This window comes from Xenopus tropicalis, chromosome 3 (assembly GCF_000004195.4).
Source record: "Xenopus tropicalis strain Nigerian chromosome 3, UCB_Xtro_10.0, whole genome shotgun sequence".
In the NCBI taxonomy this organism is placed as follows: Eukaryota; Metazoa; Chordata; class Amphibia; order Anura; family Pipidae; genus Xenopus; species Xenopus tropicalis.
This window is the reverse complement of record NC_030679.2, coordinates 41,374,806-41,395,372: the sequence shown is the minus strand read 5'-3', so window position 1 is coordinate 41,395,372 and position 20,567 is coordinate 41,374,806. Positions and strand designations below refer to the sequence as shown.

At 39.6% G+C, this 20,567-nt stretch overlaps 1 protein-coding gene across 1 annotated transcript in view; it reads right to left on the bottom strand.

Annotated features, from left to right (window-relative positions):
* Nucleotides 1–20,567, bottom strand: part of ubtd2 (ubiquitin domain containing 2) — a 49,337-nt gene that overhangs the window by 8,079 nt on the left and 20,691 nt on the right. The window contains exon 2 of the mRNA NM_001101807.1: nucleotides 6,843–7,079. Within this exon, the coding sequence (NP_001095277.1) occupies nucleotides 6,843–7,079 (237 nt within the window). The remainder of the gene's footprint in view (nucleotides 1–6,842; nucleotides 7,080–20,567) is intronic.

Here is a 20,567-nt window from a genome sequence, read left to right as displayed (position 1 = left end):
ACTTGGAATAAGTCATGTTATTTTATGTGAAGTTCAATCAAGATTAATGGGATTATACATACAAAAGCATCACAATTCTTTTATATATAAATCAGGATAAATCCAAATCAGGAAATCTGGAGAGGGCTTTAAAGTGTATGGCGCAGCAATCAACCAATCACTGCTTGCCATGCCACCAACCCTGCCCCTGACAACCCTATATATAGATCAAGGGTGGCAAGATAGAGCAGACTACCTGAACAAAATGCAAAGTAAAAAAACATAAAACACTAATATAAAGTAACATAAAAATACAAATCTGGTGGTGAGCAGGGATAGCTTGGACCTGTAGGCATTATTCCACCAGAAATTCCAACTAAAGTGAAAAGAAACTTCCTAACAAACACAGATGCCTCAGGCCAAATGCATGAGAAGTTGTTGCAGGGCCGGAACTAGGGGCAGGCAGAAGAGGCACGTGTCTAGGGCAAATGCTGGGGAAGGCACCATGCATGTACATCTTCTACTACCCTACTCTGCCCTCGTCCCCCCACTGCCTTATTGCTTCCCTGGCACGTAGTCATGCCGCATTTGTCCCACAATGCGCTCCCTACTTCGCAGTCAGCCCGTGAAAGGTAACAAACACATGCTAACAGTGAGACAAGGGGGAGCGGTATGGGAGGGGGTTGTGCAGTGGGTGGGGTGGCCAGCCATGTTGCCCAGGGTGCCTGGCTGGCTAGGCCCAGCACTGACGAGTTGCATGTTTAACCCATTTCATTAGGTACTTGTGTCAAAATGCACTCCTTGCACTTCCATATAGTTGGGCAAAGATCCGACTGGTGGGCCCCCTCTTCCTTCGTAGTGCGGCAAAAACATATTTGAGCACTTTGTAAACACACCCATTTTACCAAAACATAACCCAGACATGGCAGTATAATTACTACAGAAAATGGATAATCTGCATATTAACCCCAGCTGCGTTAATATCACTGTAGAAATGACCAATGAGCACTTAACTCCACACGACTGTAAGATGCATGAAAAATAGCAAATGAGCATTCCATTAACTCCAGACATGCAAGATCAGTGAGTAGATTAAAAGCATTACTTGAACAAGCAGAATACCAATAGCAACGTTGTCTTCTTTCCTTGTGCTCCCAAGCTACTTGGCACTCTCTCTGTCTCTCTTTGTGAGTAATCCAAAATGGCCATGCATTCCACAATGGAACACGCAGCCATGTGATGTGAGGAAGGCAGCAGAGGCGATGACATGGGTGGTAGGGCTAAGAGGAAGGGAGGGGAAAAAAATAAAAGATGGCAGATGCCCCATGTGCCCTCTTACTAAAGTGCCCATGAAGAAATGAGGACAACAGCTGAGGTGATTTCCATGTCTGCTGTTGACCAGGGTCTCTGGGGAAATGCCAGGGGCCATTCCTTCCCCCACTCTACTCTTGCCAAACAGTGCGGGAACTGAACAGAAACACCTAACTGCCTTACAAAACACCTCAGAGATTCATAGAGGGAAATGCTGCAGACCTTAAAATATATGGTATGTGGCAGGCAGAGCCTTTAATCCACAGGCTATACATTTTACAATCAGCGGCAGGCAAGCAGTTAAAACACAGCCCATTTTAGGAGCCCTGCCTTGAATAAATGTGTAAGTTAGCCATGCCTAACTGCAGCATTCTCTTTGCTCCCCCCTCTGCTTTACTGGATGGCTTGCTTACTTTCAACTTTATTGCCTCTGACTGAATCTAAAAGGATGCTCAGTATCTGTTTGAACAGGAAATGCAAATACAAAAAACAGCTTACTCTGTTCTACATTGCAAAGTATCTTTTATCTTGTAAATCTTTTATGGAAGAAAGCAGAGAGCCATGCACTAAAGGTTTATTCATATTATGGGGCCACAAGGCCTGTAAATTCTATATTCATTTTAATATGACAACTTCCAAACTTAGTAGGCAGGAAAAAAACATTTCAATATAACACATAGGTCACTATAGCACGTCCTATACTGTACATTAGGCGCATATTGCCCTGTGTGATAGGGTGACAAGCCTCTCAAACTGAAGCCATTAAATGGTGTTGCAAGTATTTTGATGTATGCAGCTCAAACAGGCTTACCTATATATAAGAGACAATAAAACAATATATCTACACTGCAATAAAACAAAAATATTTCTTCTGCACTTGGTATTGAACAGCCATATACAGTGGTGTAACACTGCACCAGGCCTCTCCACAAAAAATCTTCAGCGCGACCAGAATAACAGCCCCTAGCAGCCATCAGGTGCCCAATCACACTCCCTTCCTGCTCACGTCGGGGTGGGTAAGAAAACAGCTGGGGAGGGAGGTTTTCTAACAACTATAGAAAAAACCTAGTACATGTCCAAATTTTCACAGGACAGTCCAGATTTTAACAGCTCAAAAAAAGTCCCTCATTTCCCTTTGATCTCCTGCACTTAATGGCAAGTATTTGCAGGCCTGTCCAAATTATGCCCCCCAGTCCTCCTCAATTCTGCCCATTAACTATTTCACCCTGTTTCCTATCTAAATCTCCCTTCGCTTTGGGACTAGTGGCGACTAGTCTCCCCGTCTGCCACAGCCCTTAGGAGAAAACTGCACCGGACCATGGAAAAGCTATCTAAGCACTGTGTCCTTTGCAAAATGTCCTTTGTTTCCTTCCCATCAGCTAAAATGCAAATTGCTGGTGGGGAAAAATACGTGGTGTGGACACTTTCTGAAGAGACAAGAGGCAACTTCAGGCTACTTCACAACGTAGCCATTCCGGGTATGTTTTCCAACTACTGATTTGAGTTTTAGCAGATGGGAAAGCATTCTAAGAAGACTAGTTGCCAGCAGAAAAGGCGATTCAAAGTGAGAACTAATCTCCTCATGTGTCAGTGCCTTAATATGATAGATTTCCCCAAAAGATCTTTAGTTCTACTCCCCAGATATGTCAGTTTCCATTAATACAGCAAGCAAGCAGTTTTTTGGGGCTGCAACAGGCATTGGTCAGTGGGACGGGGAATGTACTAGAAAAGGTTATGTTGCATGCCTGAGGGTCTCCATGCATTTAAAAGCAAGCTGCAAGTTTTAAGTGAAAAAAAAATACCCAACAAATAGCAAATGTAACAATAACTACAAAGAGACAAACAGCCCGTGATTTATATTTAAGGGTCACTGTGCCTAATTTCAGTAGAGATGTACCCAGCCAAACAAGCATGGCTATGGAATGGTGGAGATACAATTCCCTTACCCGCAGTGAAGGTAAGAGGTCCCAAGCCAAGGTATCCCTTGCCCTGTCTGGGCATACTGCCCAAAGAAAAGAGACCCACCATTAGAAAGCACCTGAAATGAGTAGTACTCCACAGAGAAAAAAAATAGCATAAATGAACTAAACTGGAAAAAATAATAATGACTGTAAAGTATTATATTGCCACAGTGCAATGATACCAAGTCACCCACTCCAAAACAAAGTCAAGGCTAATATATCACAGACATAATTCTCTTTAAAAGTTAATATCTACACAGCTAATTCCCCACAGTAAATCCGAAGGTTTATAAAGTTGCAATTCAACAAAAAATATTTTATTTTGATCAAGGCCTTGCCTATATGTGGAATTCTGCATTTGGGTTTATATTTATAACATGACAGCCGATTGCTGCTAAAGGTGGAATAGTCTAATGTGTCTAAAATTATGCTTAGGACGGACAAATAGAAACACAACAACCTTGGCAATATATTTCACTGGAAGTTCTTGGCCGAGGAGATAACTATGGCTCCTCAAACATAGCAGAGGCAGCAATCACATTATGGAGCTTTACAAGAAAAGCACAGCAAATGTTTATTGGCAACATGACAGTACGGCTTTACCAGAAAGTTATGAGAGAAGGACCCCGCCATGATAACCATGAATACCAATAGTAGCAGAAATCCATGGGTAGAGTTTTGATTTTAAAGAAGAAGAAATGTCACAATCGCATGGCCCAAGTGATTGTATTTGCTTACCGGTTCCCCTGGGCCGACGCTCCTGTTAGCAGAACACTGCACCGGCCCGGGGTACTTCCAGTGAGCACAACAGAGGATTGCTCCATGGTGCTCACTGGAAGAACTCTGTGTCGGTGCAGTTTTCTGTTAAAAGGAGCACAGCTCCATGGTATCAGGTCTAACTTTGACATCGCCCCAGTAATTTTGATTTACCTTCTCCTTTAAGACCCATCCAATGGCAACATGACCTGTCAGTGTTGCTACTTATTCTATGAATGCTAAGATTGCTACCCAGTTCTAAGCTTTTGAAGGACATGCCAAGTACCACATACTGTATGAATCTCTTAACCTGCTCTCACCCATCACAGACAAGACATGCACATCCTTCCTCCAAAGCTTCAGATGAGAAAAATATACTGTATGTAGTATTTTGAGTAAGATAAGTCAGGCCCTAGAGCAAAGGCAAGAGTAGAATGTCTGTGACCTCATAGTCATCAACTTCAGAGACAAATGTCTATGGGGAGAGAATCCTAAATATTTAAAGGATGTGAGCCATACCTTGCAGGACCGAATTAAAATTGATATCAGGTTCCACCAGCTGACCTGTATATATATGTTTGCTCAAATAAATCAGATCACATTTAAAATAAAAATGTTTTTAAATGTAATCCCATGCAAAAGTGTAGTGTGTAAGCATCTCTCTGTTCCCCGCTCAATATTTCTGTTTGATTGCAATGTTAAATATATTCTGTCCAATATTTTGCTCCTGGTGGCAATGAGAAGCACAATTAGATAATAAGCTCTACAGAGCAGGTTCATGTGCGTGAAGGGAATAATGAATGAAATAAGGAACTCTACATACAAAGTATATGAGCACTGCAGTCTCTCACTAGGGATGCTTGGCAGCACTCAAGACAAAATAGGAAACCTTAAATCAGCGGTTTGGCAGAGCCCTTCTGAAAACAAACAGTGCAGAATGAAACAGCTGAGGATGCTATTATACATAGCCGAGATATCATTAGGGCTTCCCACTGAACATTTATAGTAGGTTGGATTGCCTTCGGAGAGATGCCGCTAAACACATAAGTCAAGATAACACAACATAGAATTAGACTTGCAACATAAGTAATATGGTTTGCAATTGGATATCAGCAACTTAGGGCTCAGCTAATAATAAATATGCTCTTCTCATTTTGCGCCTGAAGAGTTAGGGCTCTGGTCGCACGGGGAGATTAGTCGCCCGCGACAAAACTCCCTGTTCGCGGGCGACTAATCTCCCCGAGTTGCCTTCCCCTGCCATCCCACTGGCGAAAATGTAAGTCGCTGGTGGGATGGCACACGCGGTGGCGCGATTTCGCGCAAATCGCCGAAGTTGCCTCGCGAGGCGTTTTCGGCGATTTACGCGAAATCGCGGGAGTCGTGTGTGCCATCCCACCGCCAACTTACATTTTCAGGGAGTTTTGTCGCGGGCGACTAATCTCCCTGTGTGCCAGAGCCCTTAGGTTTTCAGCTTTTGCCTCAGAGCCAATTAAGCCAAAAAGATCTGTAATTTTAAATTCTAAGGCATTTTCACAAGAGAATCTTTTCAGACCATTATGGCCTGCAAGTAGCAATTGTAACCCTTAAAATTTATGTTGGCAGCTGACATGACATAAAACTGAAAGGAATGGTCATTTAAATAAACACAAACCCAAACTGTAGTGGATGCTTGATAAATTTTCTCAAAAAGGTTTGATTAATTTCTATTTAAATATAATGGTTTATTATAAGCTTCCTCAACCTGTTCTCCTCAATGCGAACAATTCAACTATGTTGTCTGTAAACAAAGTATAACAATCTGCTGACTTGTGCTGGAATCAGCCAGTTAGAGCAGGTGAAATCTGCCAGCGACTCACAGCAGGACTGGTTGCACCCAGAAAAAAATGTAACATTAAGGAACTCAAAAATAAATTGTAACTTATATAGACAACTGTAAAGTTTTTTGTGAATCAGATACAGTTTTGTGAATACTTTTTTTAATGATACCAACACCCTTTAACTAGCAATATGAACGACAAAGCTTAAAAAGATAAAAGAAAACAACTAAGCAATTTGAGTAACTTAAAGGGGTTGTCCACCTTTGAGTTAACTTTTAGTATGATGTAGAGTGTAATATTTCGAGACAATTTGCAATTGGTCTTCATTTTGTATTATTTGCAGTCTTTTTTTTTTTTTTTTTTAATAATTTTAGTTTTTGTTCAGCAGCTCTCCAGTTTGGAGTTCAAGCAGCTATTTGGTTGCTAGGATACAAATTACCTTAGCAACCAGGATGGGATTTAAATGAAAGACTAATGTATGAATAGGAGAGGACCTGTATTATAAAGTAACAATAAAAATTAAACAGTAGCTTTAAAGAGCAATAGTTTTTTTGGCTCAGGGGTCAGTGATCCCCATTTGAAAGCTGCAAAGTGTTAGAAGAAGAAGGCAAATAATTGAAAAACTATGAAAAATAAATGATGAAGATGAACTACCCCTTTAAGGAATTTGCAGAGGACACACCTACCTTTAGGTTGACAACAAATAACATATGTAAAACGACTTACAAACACTTGAGAAATGGTCTAAAACAGATTATGGCAGAAAAAAATGAATGATAAAATGACTATTACAGTATTCTGAATCAATGGAGCTCACATACAAAAGGTTCCTTTAACCAAGAGAGATATAAAAGCGGTGACAGCAGAAAGTATGCCAGTGGCATACAATGTAAACAAGCAGTAGTATTGCCCAACACTTTCTGCTGTTGTCTAGTGACATTCCCTCTGTGCCTTCATGCACATGGTTGTGTTTTGATGAGCGTTAATACTAAGAACTAGATCAGTATGAGAAACCTACCGTGTGGTAATGTTATACTTGCACCATCAATGATTGCCTGGGCCAGTTCATGATCGTTACTCTCAAAAGCATGTGCTGCTGCCTTTAAAGCATCCCAAATTTCTTTGCGTCCTTCAAATGCTGGCGCAGTATCCCAGAATTCATCCCGTTTGCTCCGCAACTGTCCGTCTGTCATAGGGTAGTCACTTTTCCATTTGGGCTTGTCTTTCTTCAAGGGCTGGTTACGACCTAAAGCCACTGAAAAAGGAAATAATGTTAGGAAAGTTTGACACAAATCATTGCGTAAATATTCATTAAAGCAGAGCCAAAAATTGTTTCCTCCCTGGAAGTGCGGGCTAATAGGGGGAAAGGTTTGTTTCTTTTTGTAAAATATGCCCCACCCGCAAATAGCTAGGCCACCCATATCAGGAGAAATCTCAACATTTCTAATTTTTTAAAAATTTGAAAAAACGTTCTTACATTTACTAAAAAGTCTGAACTGAAAAAGTCAGCACGGGTTGTGAACATTTTTCATGACTTGTCGCATGAAAACTGAGACTTTTCGAATTGTCACACTAAAAACCAACGTCAAAAATCTGAAAGCTCTAATATTTCGAAGCAAAAGCAAGATCCTCTAGCGAAGGGAAGGGACCTCTGCCATTTGACTACGTGATTTAGGCAAGTTTTAGCTGGAGAATTGTTGGATTCAGATTTTGTGCCGTTTTGGCACATGGTAAATCTTGAAAAAGTATCAACTTTTTTCAGAATAGGAAAAAAATATTAAGTTAGTAATTTAGTTAGTACATTTTACATGCACATAATGAGCAAGCCAGGAGACTTATGCGCATGCGTGTCACTAAACATGGCTGCCCGCACTGGGAGCTCCCACAGCTCACTTGCTCAGCAGCAGCATGGGGCGCTAACACCCATTCCATTCCTCACTACTGTGTCATTGTTTTTGTTCTGGTTTATTGTTTGTTGCTCTGTTCTGCCTCTTTCCACTTAAAATTGAAGATAGTCGTGAAGACAATTTTTCATGTATCTTTCTGTTCAGGCCCTTTCCTATTCATTTCCTTGCCTATGAAAACATAAAAATACAAAGTACACGTTGGCCAGTTGCAGACTGACTTGTATATTTCTTCTGTTCCATTTCCTAAAGTTTTCCTTCTTTGTGTTTTGCTCCCTATTTATGTACAGTAGCAGTTACAATTCCACTGATACACTAGCGGCTTAGCACCAAGAAAGCTAGGGATGTGAGGTAGCCACAAGCAGAATATTAATAGAAGCCGTAACACAACACCCATAACGTATATCAACAAAAACGATTCTAGGAAACTTCTAAAAGCGATGCTCTTGTTTCCTGGGTTTCTTCTTACAAAGCGATGGAGGATGTGCTCATTACTTGCATGCCAAACTGGCACAGATCAAATGTGACTGCAATAAAATGTGAATACTCCCAGTTCAGCTGCAGGCATCATCCCTTATAATTGCTTTGCTACATTACACAAAGGCCTGGCTGCACAAACACTTTCTGAAGGATTGTGCTCACCCACCACAAAAGTTGTATCAGGCTCTTCTTATTGGCACAGAAGCCCACAGTTTTAAAGAAAGTTGCTGAAATGCTAACTACACCTATTCCATTTATTTGCTCTATATGAAACAAAAGCATTTCCAAATATGATGTTTGTTTGAAACATATGGTATGCAGAATGCTAAATAAACATATATGCTTTTTTTTTAATTTAATTATTTAGTTTATTCTTAGTTCTCCAGTTTTGAATTTCAGCAGCTACCTGATTGCTAGGGTCCAATTTTCTCTAGAAAAAGGCAGTGTTTTGAAAGAGATACTGCAAGAGGAAAAGGAGATAAAAAGTAAGAATAAGTTGTTTCTTGGCTGCCAAGGTGAGTGACCACCATTTGAAAGTTGGAAAGAGGAAGGCAAATTGTAAAACTGTATAAAAAAAAAAAAAAACACTTGAAAAGTGGCTTATACTGGACACAGGCAAATCCTGATATTAAAAAGTAATGCCCAGAGCTATTTTGTTTTTAGTACCACATGCTTTTCAATGTGAAATCTTTCACACCGATAAATTAAAATATGCATTCACAGACTGTATATTCTAACATAATTCTATACCCAGAAATGGAGTTTCTGCTTTACCAGTTCTAAACCATGCCCAGCAGCACAATTTCCAGCACTAAATGCGCTGATAAAGGATAACTGATACTATTGCCAGCTCTCTATGCTTTACTAAAGGGAAGATAGCTGAAATTCTTTCTTCCTTTTCATATATAATCCCTCTGAAAATCAGCAGAAAATTAGGAACATTTAGTTCCACTTTTCCTCACTGTGTGAGGACTAGAACACCCTTACAGTAGTGTGCCACCTTAGGCATATGAAACATTTCTCTATGTGTGCAATTTGTTACAAAAACTACAAAATTAGAGCAGATTTTTTCATTAAACCAAATTAGAAGCTATATTTCTAATCTTTTGCTAAACATAGGTGTAGGCCACTGCTTAAGCTGCCCGCCCAAAGCAGAGAGGCTTTTAGTGCTACCTGCTTGGAGCCAACAGTGGAGGTTTAAGGCTTCCTCAAAGGATTCACCCAGCCATGAAGAATGCAGAACACTGCTGTGCTGTCTTATGGCCTCATATAATCTTGAGAGCTTTTATAGCACCATTGAACAAAAGCCCTACTAGCCAAATGATGAAAATCCAGGATGCTTGAACAGTTGTTAAGAAAAATAGGTTCATGGGACTTCTTTATTCTGCAGCCAGTGTTCATGCAGATGAGTTATGTTGTGATCCAATTTTGGAAGGAGGCTAAAGTTTCATAGAATACAGGGTCAATGACATGCCTTTATTATTCCACAAGAGAAGATCATATGAACATGAAAGGAATTTTATAAATTATTTATTAACCTGAACAGCCTTGCTAAGCAGCTCAAGCCAATGCTACTGTGCTTTATGTGGCTCAGAGGTTTAACTGCACAACAAAAACATGCAGAGAAGCAAAATCTATTATTACATAAGTATTGCTTGCTCTAGAAAAATAGCAGCCTCCTGTGTAGGAAATACTAGCAGAGAATAAACCCTTTGGTTAGCCTGTACTTGGTTTAGCATTTTTCCTGGAACTCTATATTGTTTTACAGATGATCTGCCCAGACAAAAACTCCCATTGGCCAATGAATGATACATCAGCAAGTGATGAAGTAAGAGGAGCCACAGCAGTCGGCCCAAATAAATGGAACCATATGACATTGTGAATGGCCAGTCATACAGCATTTGTCTGGTGTGCAGAGTGCTTTGTTGGACACCATGGGCATTGGTCAGGGCAAGGATACAATCAGTACAGAAAAAAATACCCCACCAGATCAAATTCTGTTTGCATGGTTTCTCAAATATCATCCACCACAAAATGGCTGACAAAATGAACTGCCAATAATACAAACACATTCCATAGAGCCCCCATTATATTAGCAAACCGGGACACCCCATGTGCAGCACAACATATCAAAGAGCAATACAAATAGGCCCATTTACAGACGTCAACTCACCCACCAGTTTTGGAGAGTTACCCTAATTTCACCCTGCCTCACCTGGACAGCCGCAGCAACAAGGCCATCACCTATTGTCAATAATTTGTGCATTATCAGGAACATTTTGGAAAGGGGAGTGGTCTGGGTGGAATAGGGGTGTGGCCGGTGCAGGTGGAGCCAATAGTAACTTATGCTTATTAAATGCAGAGATGCTATTCTGCATCTAAAATTATCTGGGTTGGCATCTTTGCATTTAATAAGCATACATTATAATGTATAATGTATTATTTCTTTTAACCTCATCCTCTGTAACTTCCTTAGCAAAATGCTTAATGGAGTCAAACCATTAAAAAAAGCTATTGGGAAGGAAATGACTATTAATCCTATCTGCCAGTTTATCCTGTTTCTTTCACTGGGAAGGCATCAAACAGAAATATGACACCAGCTGAAAGAGTTGTGTTCGAAATCCATAAACTTTGGTTTTGAGCTGAAACCTAAACACTGATTACAAAGACCATGCATAATGGCCATGTCAAGATTGACTGTACAGCCCCTATTAGCTTGCTAACATTACGTGGGACATGACCAATGCTGGCTTGACCTTTAAAGGGCACTGGAAGATTTAATTAGTAATTTTCTACATAATAAAAATACATGTAAGAAAAATAAAGTTACAGTTTTTAATTGTCATTGGGATACATGAGAAACCCAGAGCTAACCCCAATCCACTTTCCATTTGCCAACAGCTGCCTAAAACACGTTGTATGTACAGAGCAGGGCCCACTTTTAGCTTATAGTAAGAAACATAAGACACATTGCTGTATCAGCTAAATTTCTTGTAATCTATTGCATTGACCAGACTCAAAATACTAAAGATTGTGGCTTCTGATTTGCTATATGTATAAATATAAGGTTCTATTTCATTGCCATTTACTGGATGCAGCCCTCTGCAACCCCCATTTATTAGATTGTCACATTACTCACTTCTGTTGGAAAAAACACTAACTCCATCCAATACAGCCCCACTGACATAAAGTTCTCCTACTGTCCCGCTGCTCACACAAAACAATGTGGCAGAAATCTGGCCAGTGTGAGCAGTGACAGGCACATACCTATCATGCCAGCATCAGCGTTTTTTTCTCTAAACGGCAGGAAATATACACAGCCTAATATACCATAGCCTTAATGAACGTTTTTGCTATATGGTAGCAGGTAGGCATATGTATAAATACTAATCTTGAAGCAGAGTCGCCTTTATCCCAGGGTGAGACGGTAAGTATTCCACCGTTTATATTAGTTGCATTTACACATATATAATTGTCTAAATTTGGATGCACTTTCTAAGCAAATAGCAGTCATAAAAATGCAGAGTGCTGCTAAACTATATTAAATACTATTTGGCAGAGCTAAGCCTTGTTACACACATTAGATTTATTGAGCACAAAGGTAACTAAGGTAACTGCCGAAAAAAAAGATGATGAAGCAGGGACATGACAGTTACAGCTTGCATTTGAACTTCACTAGATTTTAATGGATGACACATTACACTTAAAGGAACTTAATGAGGCCCTGGCATTTTCCCCAGATCAAATTTTATCATCCAGCCTCCTTGGTACACACTGCTTCTTATCCACACCAGCCCTTCTGTAAAGAAACAAGCAAACACACCTCCGTGGGGAAATAATGGCCGTGGTCAGTTAAAATGATTAACAACAGAATATTGGTGTAAAATAAATGCCCTGATCACCACTTTGCCACCATTATTTTACACCACTACAGACCTCATAAAAAATCCATAAAACTCAAAGGAAAAATTCAAGCAGCAAGTAGGGACGACACCCAGCCTAAAGAACCAGCCAAGCCTAGGGCTGAAATTACAAATGTACTTGCTGGTAAATTTGTAATTCCATTTGTTCTGCCTCTGACTCAACCAGATTCCTCATCCATCCCATCCATTTCCTCTTACACCATACAGCTCCCTCTGGAGCTCCTGAGAGTTTAGCCACTCTACCCCATCTCTGCATCATAGCCCCACCCATTTTGAACCCCCCACCTCCACATCATTGGCCTGTAAGGGGCCACAAAAAAGGTGGCTACCACAGTAACAAGTAAGTACCTGCAATGGATAAAAGCTGCATTTTCCCATAATATTTCCAACCAATGCTTCTACTTACACTGGATTTTTGCACAATCACTAAAAATCATTACACAGCTTGATAATGACACCATTGTTACTGGTCATGTGTGGTGGTTTTGGTTGCTGCTCTTTTTTTTTTTTTACACAGCATTATAAATATGTCCCTTGATGTCACATAAGTTTAAGTGTTTCCCTGAACCATATCCAAACCCTAACAATTTGGTAGGATCTAAGTTCAGGGAGAAAAAAAAAGGGTTGTCTCTTGTCCGGTTCTGTCTGGCAACCTTGCCAAACAAGCAGATCGCAACGTGTATGGCCACCTTAAGGGCAGTGACACATGGGGAGATTAGTCGCCGCACGACTAATCTCCCCATGTACCCCTGCCCTAAGGGCTCTGGCACACGGGGAGATTAGTCGCCCGCGACAAAACTCCCTGTTCGCGGGCGACTAATCTCCCCGAGTTGCCTTCCCCTGCCATCCCACCGGCGAACATGTAAGTCGCCGGCGGGATGGCACACGCGGCGGCGCGATTTCCCAAAATCGCCGAAAAAGACTCGCGAGGCTTGTGCCATCCCGCCGGCGACTTACATGTTCGCCGGTGGGATGGCAGGGGAAGGCAACTCGGGGAGATTAGTCGCCCACGAACAGGGAGTTTTGTCGCGGGCGACTAATCTCCCCGTGTGCCAGAGCCCTAAAACAGTTTCAATCTGATAATTTTTGCTTGAAGTGGACGCTCGGGTTTGATCAGGTCAAGGGTTTGTTTGTTTTCTTGCTGTTTACAGTATGCTCAAAAGTCTTCAAAGGCATGAATACTTTTCCAGCCCTGCTTCTTGACTGTGCTGCTTCCACATCCATAAAGACTTACTGAAAAAAAACCACAGCATGGACAATCCCTATTTTTGTTTTTATAGATACAACAGAACATCTGAAGATCTTTTCTTGTTCTTTCATCCTGGTTCTACAAAGCGCCAGTGTAGTGTTTCTTGACTGCTAGAGTACATTGTTAATAATTAATCCACGCAAGCAAAAGTTGTCTCCCACCTCTTCTCTTCACCATTAACTTTAAAATTAGTTGTCACTTCTATTGCCATAACTGTTATTTTTGTCATATTTAGCTGTAGTCCCATCCTTTCACTGTGTTCTTAATTTCTTCTAATTATGTTTGCATGAAATATCAAGCAAATTGTTATTCTTTTCTGCTCTTTTAATTTAGCAATAAAATTTAGTTAACATATAAATATATAACATTTTACATAACATTTTAACATAAGCTTACAATATATTCCTCTATTAGGTTAAAAATTCTGTAACAAGATATACATACATAACAATAAAAAAGTATTTTGTAGTATAGAAAAATATAAAGTAAAGTATATCATGTTAAAATTAAGAATGTACCAGTGCATTATACTCCTCTACATATATAGGAAGAATGCTTAAAAGAAGTTTTGTTCCCTGACTGATTTATTGAGAAATTCCCCCAAAACCCTATTAGTCCCGCCCATCTGTTCCATTCCTGCTGGCTGAATTCTTTTCATGTGCAGGGGGGCCGGTGGCACTCAGTACACTGCACTGTAGGATAGGAATCAATCAGCAGCTAGGCTGATCGGAACTGAAGCCTGTCTTTGCTTGTGGGACTGCAGGGCTGTGATTGGCTACCCCCTTTCCTACTGTGCTTCTGTCAGGGACCATTAGGACACACCCACCCCTAATTTGAAACACAGACAGAGACCTGACAGGATCTATAAGGAGCTCCAATAAAGGGGCCATTTTTACAGATAGTTTTACATTTTTAGACCAAAGTGAAACCAGCACCATATATTATTCATAACTGCCTACACGATAAGGGTTTTTTTTTTAATTTATCCAATATGTCTAGTTTAGAGCAAGAACACACAGCTTTGACTTGTATAGCTTAAAGCCACAAAGTAGCACAAAAAAATATAAAAGCACCCCACCAAATATAGTAAAAGATTTTTAAGGCAGTTACTTAGAAAATATGCCCCCAAAACCTAAATTTTTTTTTAAAAATAAAAATTCTGCAGAATTCAACATATATTACAACTTATTACAAAGAATTGCATTCTACCAGGTTTTTGCCAAATAAGTTACATAGCAACATAAATCAAATGTCAAAGCTGCAGATTTATTAAAAACCTAGCTGCCCACTCCGCATGGCAGCTCCCAACTTGCTCATTATGTGCATGCATGTGACACAAGCTTGTGAGGTGCATCCACCGCGCCAGATGCATGAACATAAATAAGCGAGTCACAAATTGGAAAACTGATAAAATAGCCTCCCCCATGTTTAAGTTGAACTGTGTTCAAGCACACACACACAAAAGTATATTTTATTAGCTTTTATTAATAAAAAGATAAAAGATATAATATAAACCCTACTTCTAAATAGACTGTCGTTTCTTTTTATGGAAATCTGATTTATACAATTTTTGGAAAAACAAACCAATAAAAGCTTCCCAGCAAACCAAACAGTTTTGTACATAGCTTTAACATATCTGATCTTATGCCTCAAACAAAGCTGCATTTGTGACTGCAGGGCTAAACCCCTGGAGATGCTTCATCAAGAAAATCATTGCTGAATATGCTTCAAGACTGTACTGAATATGCACAGTAGGGAGCCAAAGAACTCTTACTACTACTGGCTTCACTAGATGGCCTATAAAGTCTACATATCACAATAAGACATCTTTAGTTTCCTTGAACTTCAGAGTCCATAACTGTACTGGGTTTTGATTTTTACTGGAACCAATATTTCTGTTAGATACCCAAGACACTAACTCACACGGGCTTGCCCTTCAGGACGTGGATAAACTAGAAACTGCATACCTCAACGATTACCTGAAAACCCTGTTTATTCACTGGAGAAACCCTTATATTTGTGCTTTTATTACAACACATAAAATGAGATGCTTTTCTGTAGCTTTGCCTAAAACTTACTCAACCTGGGTGTATAATGTTTATTCTCCTCATAAAAATGTGAAGAATCTTCTCCTTTCAAAAGGTTTTTTTTTGTAGCAAGAGGCATTTACTTTTACTAACAAAATCAAGAGCCCATGTAAGAGAGCTATATAAAGTAGCACTTTTTGCTGACAACGGCAACAAAATAGTGAGAAGAAAATGAGCCGTTTAATCCAACACTTCTGCGTGGAAAAGCAATTAGGAAGCATCATTTGAAGAATGTACAACATTTACAAGACAATTAAATACTAAAATGCATCTAAGCTGCACTTAAAATAAATAAAATATAGCATTCACTGCAATATAACAAAGCACTAGTTAAACAATTTCTGAAAAATGTCTTAGGGTAAAAATGACTCTTGCATAATAAAGTAAATTATCATTCATTTTCATTTATTTTAATCGTTTTTTTTTATTCGAAACTATTTATTTTCCATTTTGACTTCAAATAGTTGTTGATTTGCTAGAGTAACCAAGCGAACGGATAGCCAACTAAAACTGTAAATACTTTTATAACTAAGAAAAAAGGTAAGAAAAACAAGACTAAAAGCAAATTGTTTTCAAATACCACTATATCATACTTAAGGACAGATATAGGGGGGATTTACTAAAACTTTCATTTTTAAGAAACCACAAATTAACCCATTTCCATTAACGGCAGTCATTTATCAAAAGATAGAAACTGAAAAAGCACAAACAGGAAAAGGATCCATGGCTGGATCTAAATCCTGGGACACCCGAGGTTGACTAGACACTTACATAGGCTTTTAAATACACCTACTTATGCTCATCACCACAGAAGTAGGCGCAAAGTGCAACAAACACAGCGGCTTGCACCTGCTGTCCTTCCCACCCTACCATACATGATCCATAACTGATCTGTAGGAGAGCTCACTACTGCTACACTGTTCTAATCTCCTAATGTGGACCAAACGTTGGACTTTTCTACAATGTGTAAAAAAGAAAAAGAGTGCTGTTCCTGAAATTATTTGTTGCATATGCACTATTGTGAACTCCCTTTTTAGTTTTACATTGGAGTGCAGGCACTTGATGGACACACACAGTTACATTTTTATTTTATTTTTTTTTTACTAATTTTATTTATCCAAATTTAAAACATAGGAATAAAGAAAATAGTCGTTGTGGCATGTGCAAAAGTTTGAGCACCCTAGTAAGTCAGTATTTAGTAACACCCCTATTGGCATAGATCCCAGCTTGTAAAAGACTTTTGTGTCCAGCTAAGTGTCTTTCACTTCTTGTTGTAGGGATTTTTGCCCACTCTTCATTGCTGATCTCTTTTAATTACAAGATCTTTTTGGGCTGTTTTGCATGTTTAAGATCTACAGATTTGCACAGATTATGTTGCAAACTACAATTTTTAGATGAAATTAAAGACAGTAAAAATTGGGAGATGTAAATGTTATGCAATCTTATTATAGCCTTACCCTGGTCTGTAGGCATCAATTAGCTTTTTTTTTTTGCAGATCCTCACTCAGTTGCTTATAGGGAGCAATGGTTGTTGAACGAAAGGCCAGAGATTTTATCAAACTCTGCAATTGTCAACAGGTAAGGGCTGTGGCACATGGGGAGATTAGTCGCCCACGTCAAATCTTCCGTGTCACGGGCTAATAATCTCCCCGAAATGCCATCCCACCAGCGAGAATGTAAATCGCCGGTGGGATGGCATACACAGCGCCACGATTTCCCCGAAATCGCAGAAGTTCCCTCTCAAGGCAACTCAAAGCTGCCTATGCCATCCCACTGGTGATTTACATTCTTGCCGGTGGGATGGCATTTCGGGGAGATTAGTCGCCCGTGACACGGTCGATTTGTTGAGGGCGACAATTCTCCCTTGCGACTATTCTCCCCGATATGCCATCTCACTGGCTAGAATGTAAATCGCCGGTGGGATGGCATATGCAGTGCCAAAATCGCCGAAGTTTCCTCTCAAGGCAACTTTGGCAATTTCAGCAATTGGCTGCACCACGTATGCCATCCCACCGGCGATTTACATTCTAGCCGGTGGGATGACATTTCGGGGAGATTAGTCGCCCGCGACAGGGGAGATTTGTTGCGGGCGACTAATCTCCCCGTCTGTCATGGCCCTAAGGGTCTTTGCTTATGTCTGAACTTCTTTCCTGATCCCTAAAATACATGTAAATGTCTCTCTAATGATTTTGCTTACCTGTGGCTGAAATTACCTAAGGTTTAGAAAATAATTTTAAATTAGAATAATGGAGGGCACTCCGGGCTAAGTTATATTTGCCCTTTAACACAATTTTATTAAATTGAAAATAGAAAAAGGTGCCAATGTCTCAAAATTCCCTCAACAGAGTATTATATTTATACACAATAGGAACCCACACATAAACCCTGCACACTATAAAAAAGAACATATATTGAGGTGGTACTGCAATTAAAAAGATACCTTTTTGAATGCAAAATTGTTATTACATGATAACTAAATATTAAAAAACATTTTAATTGCAGTACCACCTCAGTATATGTTCTTTTTATAGTGTGCAGGGTTTATGTGAGGGTTTCTATTAGAAAATAATTTTCCCTAGTTTGCTAAAGAGACAACACAGCACATATAGGATTAAACAAACAAAAACAAATGAACATAAATTTTATTGCACAAATAAACAACAGTGTACATTTAACTATGAAACTAAGGAATTGTGCCTAAAAAATGTTTATAACAAAAAAAGTTCTACTGATAAAATTCCCTTTCAATACATTTCTGCTGCAGCATATCCTAAATAATGTGACTTGTTTGCTTGTTACATTTAATTACAAGGGAAAAGGAAGGATCACACATCTAATTAAAAAATAAAAAGCAACATTTTATAAGTTTTCTCTCTTTTTAAGTAGTCACATTTTGGCAAGTCGTGGCAATTAAACATATTCTTCTGTTACCATAACAAAGAATTCTGAGGTCACATCCCAAAGAATGTTGGCTAAGAGGCTTAAGACATTACTATATAGACATGTGAGACCAATTTAAAGCTGTTCGTCATATGTAAGCAAAGAGAGGCCATGCACTTTGCAGAATGAAATAATCAAAACTAATTATTCCCATTTGCAGTTTAAATAGTTTGATACAGATCAAATGCTTTAATATTTTACAAACCAGGGGAGGGGGGCACCAAGGGGTTCATTAAAGGCCCATGCAAGACCACAAAAATGTGGGTAGGGCAGACAAGTCATTCAGTCATGCGTTCCTTAGTGCAAACTATCTCCACTCCTGTAGCCTGCATACATTAGCCCTAAGCAAGGAGCTGGATTAGGCCACTGCCTGCCTCCTTTGGTAGAAATGGATTGGGTTCAACCCAAACTGCTGCTTAAAAAATTAGACCATATCACAATTCGAGTGACACAAAGGCACACAAATACTATGGGCACACTAGGGCTGACACCCAGCCATTATTTTACTAGCTTAGCAAATAACGAAGGCTAAGGTTTGGGTTGGTGTTACAACACATTTAACACATGGTGTTACAATACATTTACAATATATATATGTAATTTCAATAACTTTCCAATCTCCCTGACCAGTTTTGCCTTCAGCTTGCCTTCAAATAGCCCTACCACCATCCCTCTGGATTTGCCCACCCACTGGTAAGAAGCCCCTGAAAGTTGGCAAGCATACCTGACTAATGATACCATGACAAATGCTGGCCTTATATATATTGTGTTCCTGATTATTAATGCACTTATACTGAGGGCTTCTAATTGCTTTATTCTGTTACCCTTTTATTTATTGCCTTCTGTCATTATAAGGGAAATGGCACAAAAGATTAGTCACCCACAATAAATCCTCGCTATTGTGGGCAACTAATCTCCCTGACATGCCATCCCACCGGCAAGAATGTAAATCGCCTGTGGGGTGGCATACACGTTGCTTCGGTTTCCCCAAGTTGCCTCGCATTTTGGGGAGATTAATCACCCGCCATAGCGAAGATTTATCATGGGTGACTCCCCTTGTGCCACTGCCCTAAGGGTGAAGACACACAGAGCTACTTAGTAGCAGCTACTTGTCACAGCTACTGAACACCAGAAAAAACCCTGCCATAGACAATACTGAGAATTGCCTCTGCTAAAACACATGTAGAGACAGTTATCAGTAAAGGATCAGAATTGTCTATTTTAGTAGCCGTGACAATTAGCTGCTACTAGTAGCCCCATGTGTCTTCTCTCTAGGAAGTCTATGGAAGGAATCTGTTTTACTGTGCTGTAGTTTATTGGAGATTAGCAACAATGATGAGAGGGCTTGTTTCAGTTGTATCTAAAAGCCATCTTTATCTGCTTTCATTGATTGCTCCACCTAGTGGCATTAATGTGAATATATTTGTTTAATTCAGATCTGAATACGCAAATTAAGCATGGTATCTGGCCAAACAGGATTCTCTGTTAGGCCTATTCCAAAATGATGTATTTGGTGCATAAAAGCAAAATATATTATACTACAATATTCATGCAAAACATTGACTAAATCTACAATTCACTAAATAATTTATTTGTGTCCCTTTCTTTTTATTTTGCTGGATGGAGCAGCTAGAATTCATTTGCTTACATTTGGAATGGTGGCTTTTGGATTTGCACTGGGCATGATGAGGCGCACTGTGGGCTAATCTACTAATATCTTGTTGCCAAAGCAGAGCACACCAGTGCTGCCTTGGACACAGCTGGCAAGTTACTTGGACACAGTAACTTGCCAGCTGGGAATAAATCTAGCAGTCACTGCATGAAAGCCCCTGCTCCCATCAGACAAGGCAAACGCATAAAAAATCCTATGTTTACAATACACACAAAACACGCCACTCAAAACCATTGAATGCAACCACATAAAAACATGAAAAATGAAAATTCCCTGCCATATTTCTGGCTTGTATTATATTACAAAATACAATTTGCATATACAAAGCAGTGTATACAGGCAAGGAGCTCTTGCTTTGCATACACAGGATAAGGTTTCTGCTCACACCAAGTGACTTTACATTATAACGCCAAGTCTTGTCTTCTTATGCTTATTTATTACTCAATAAATGCATCACTTTCAAATGTTGCACGTAAAGGCTTGTAATA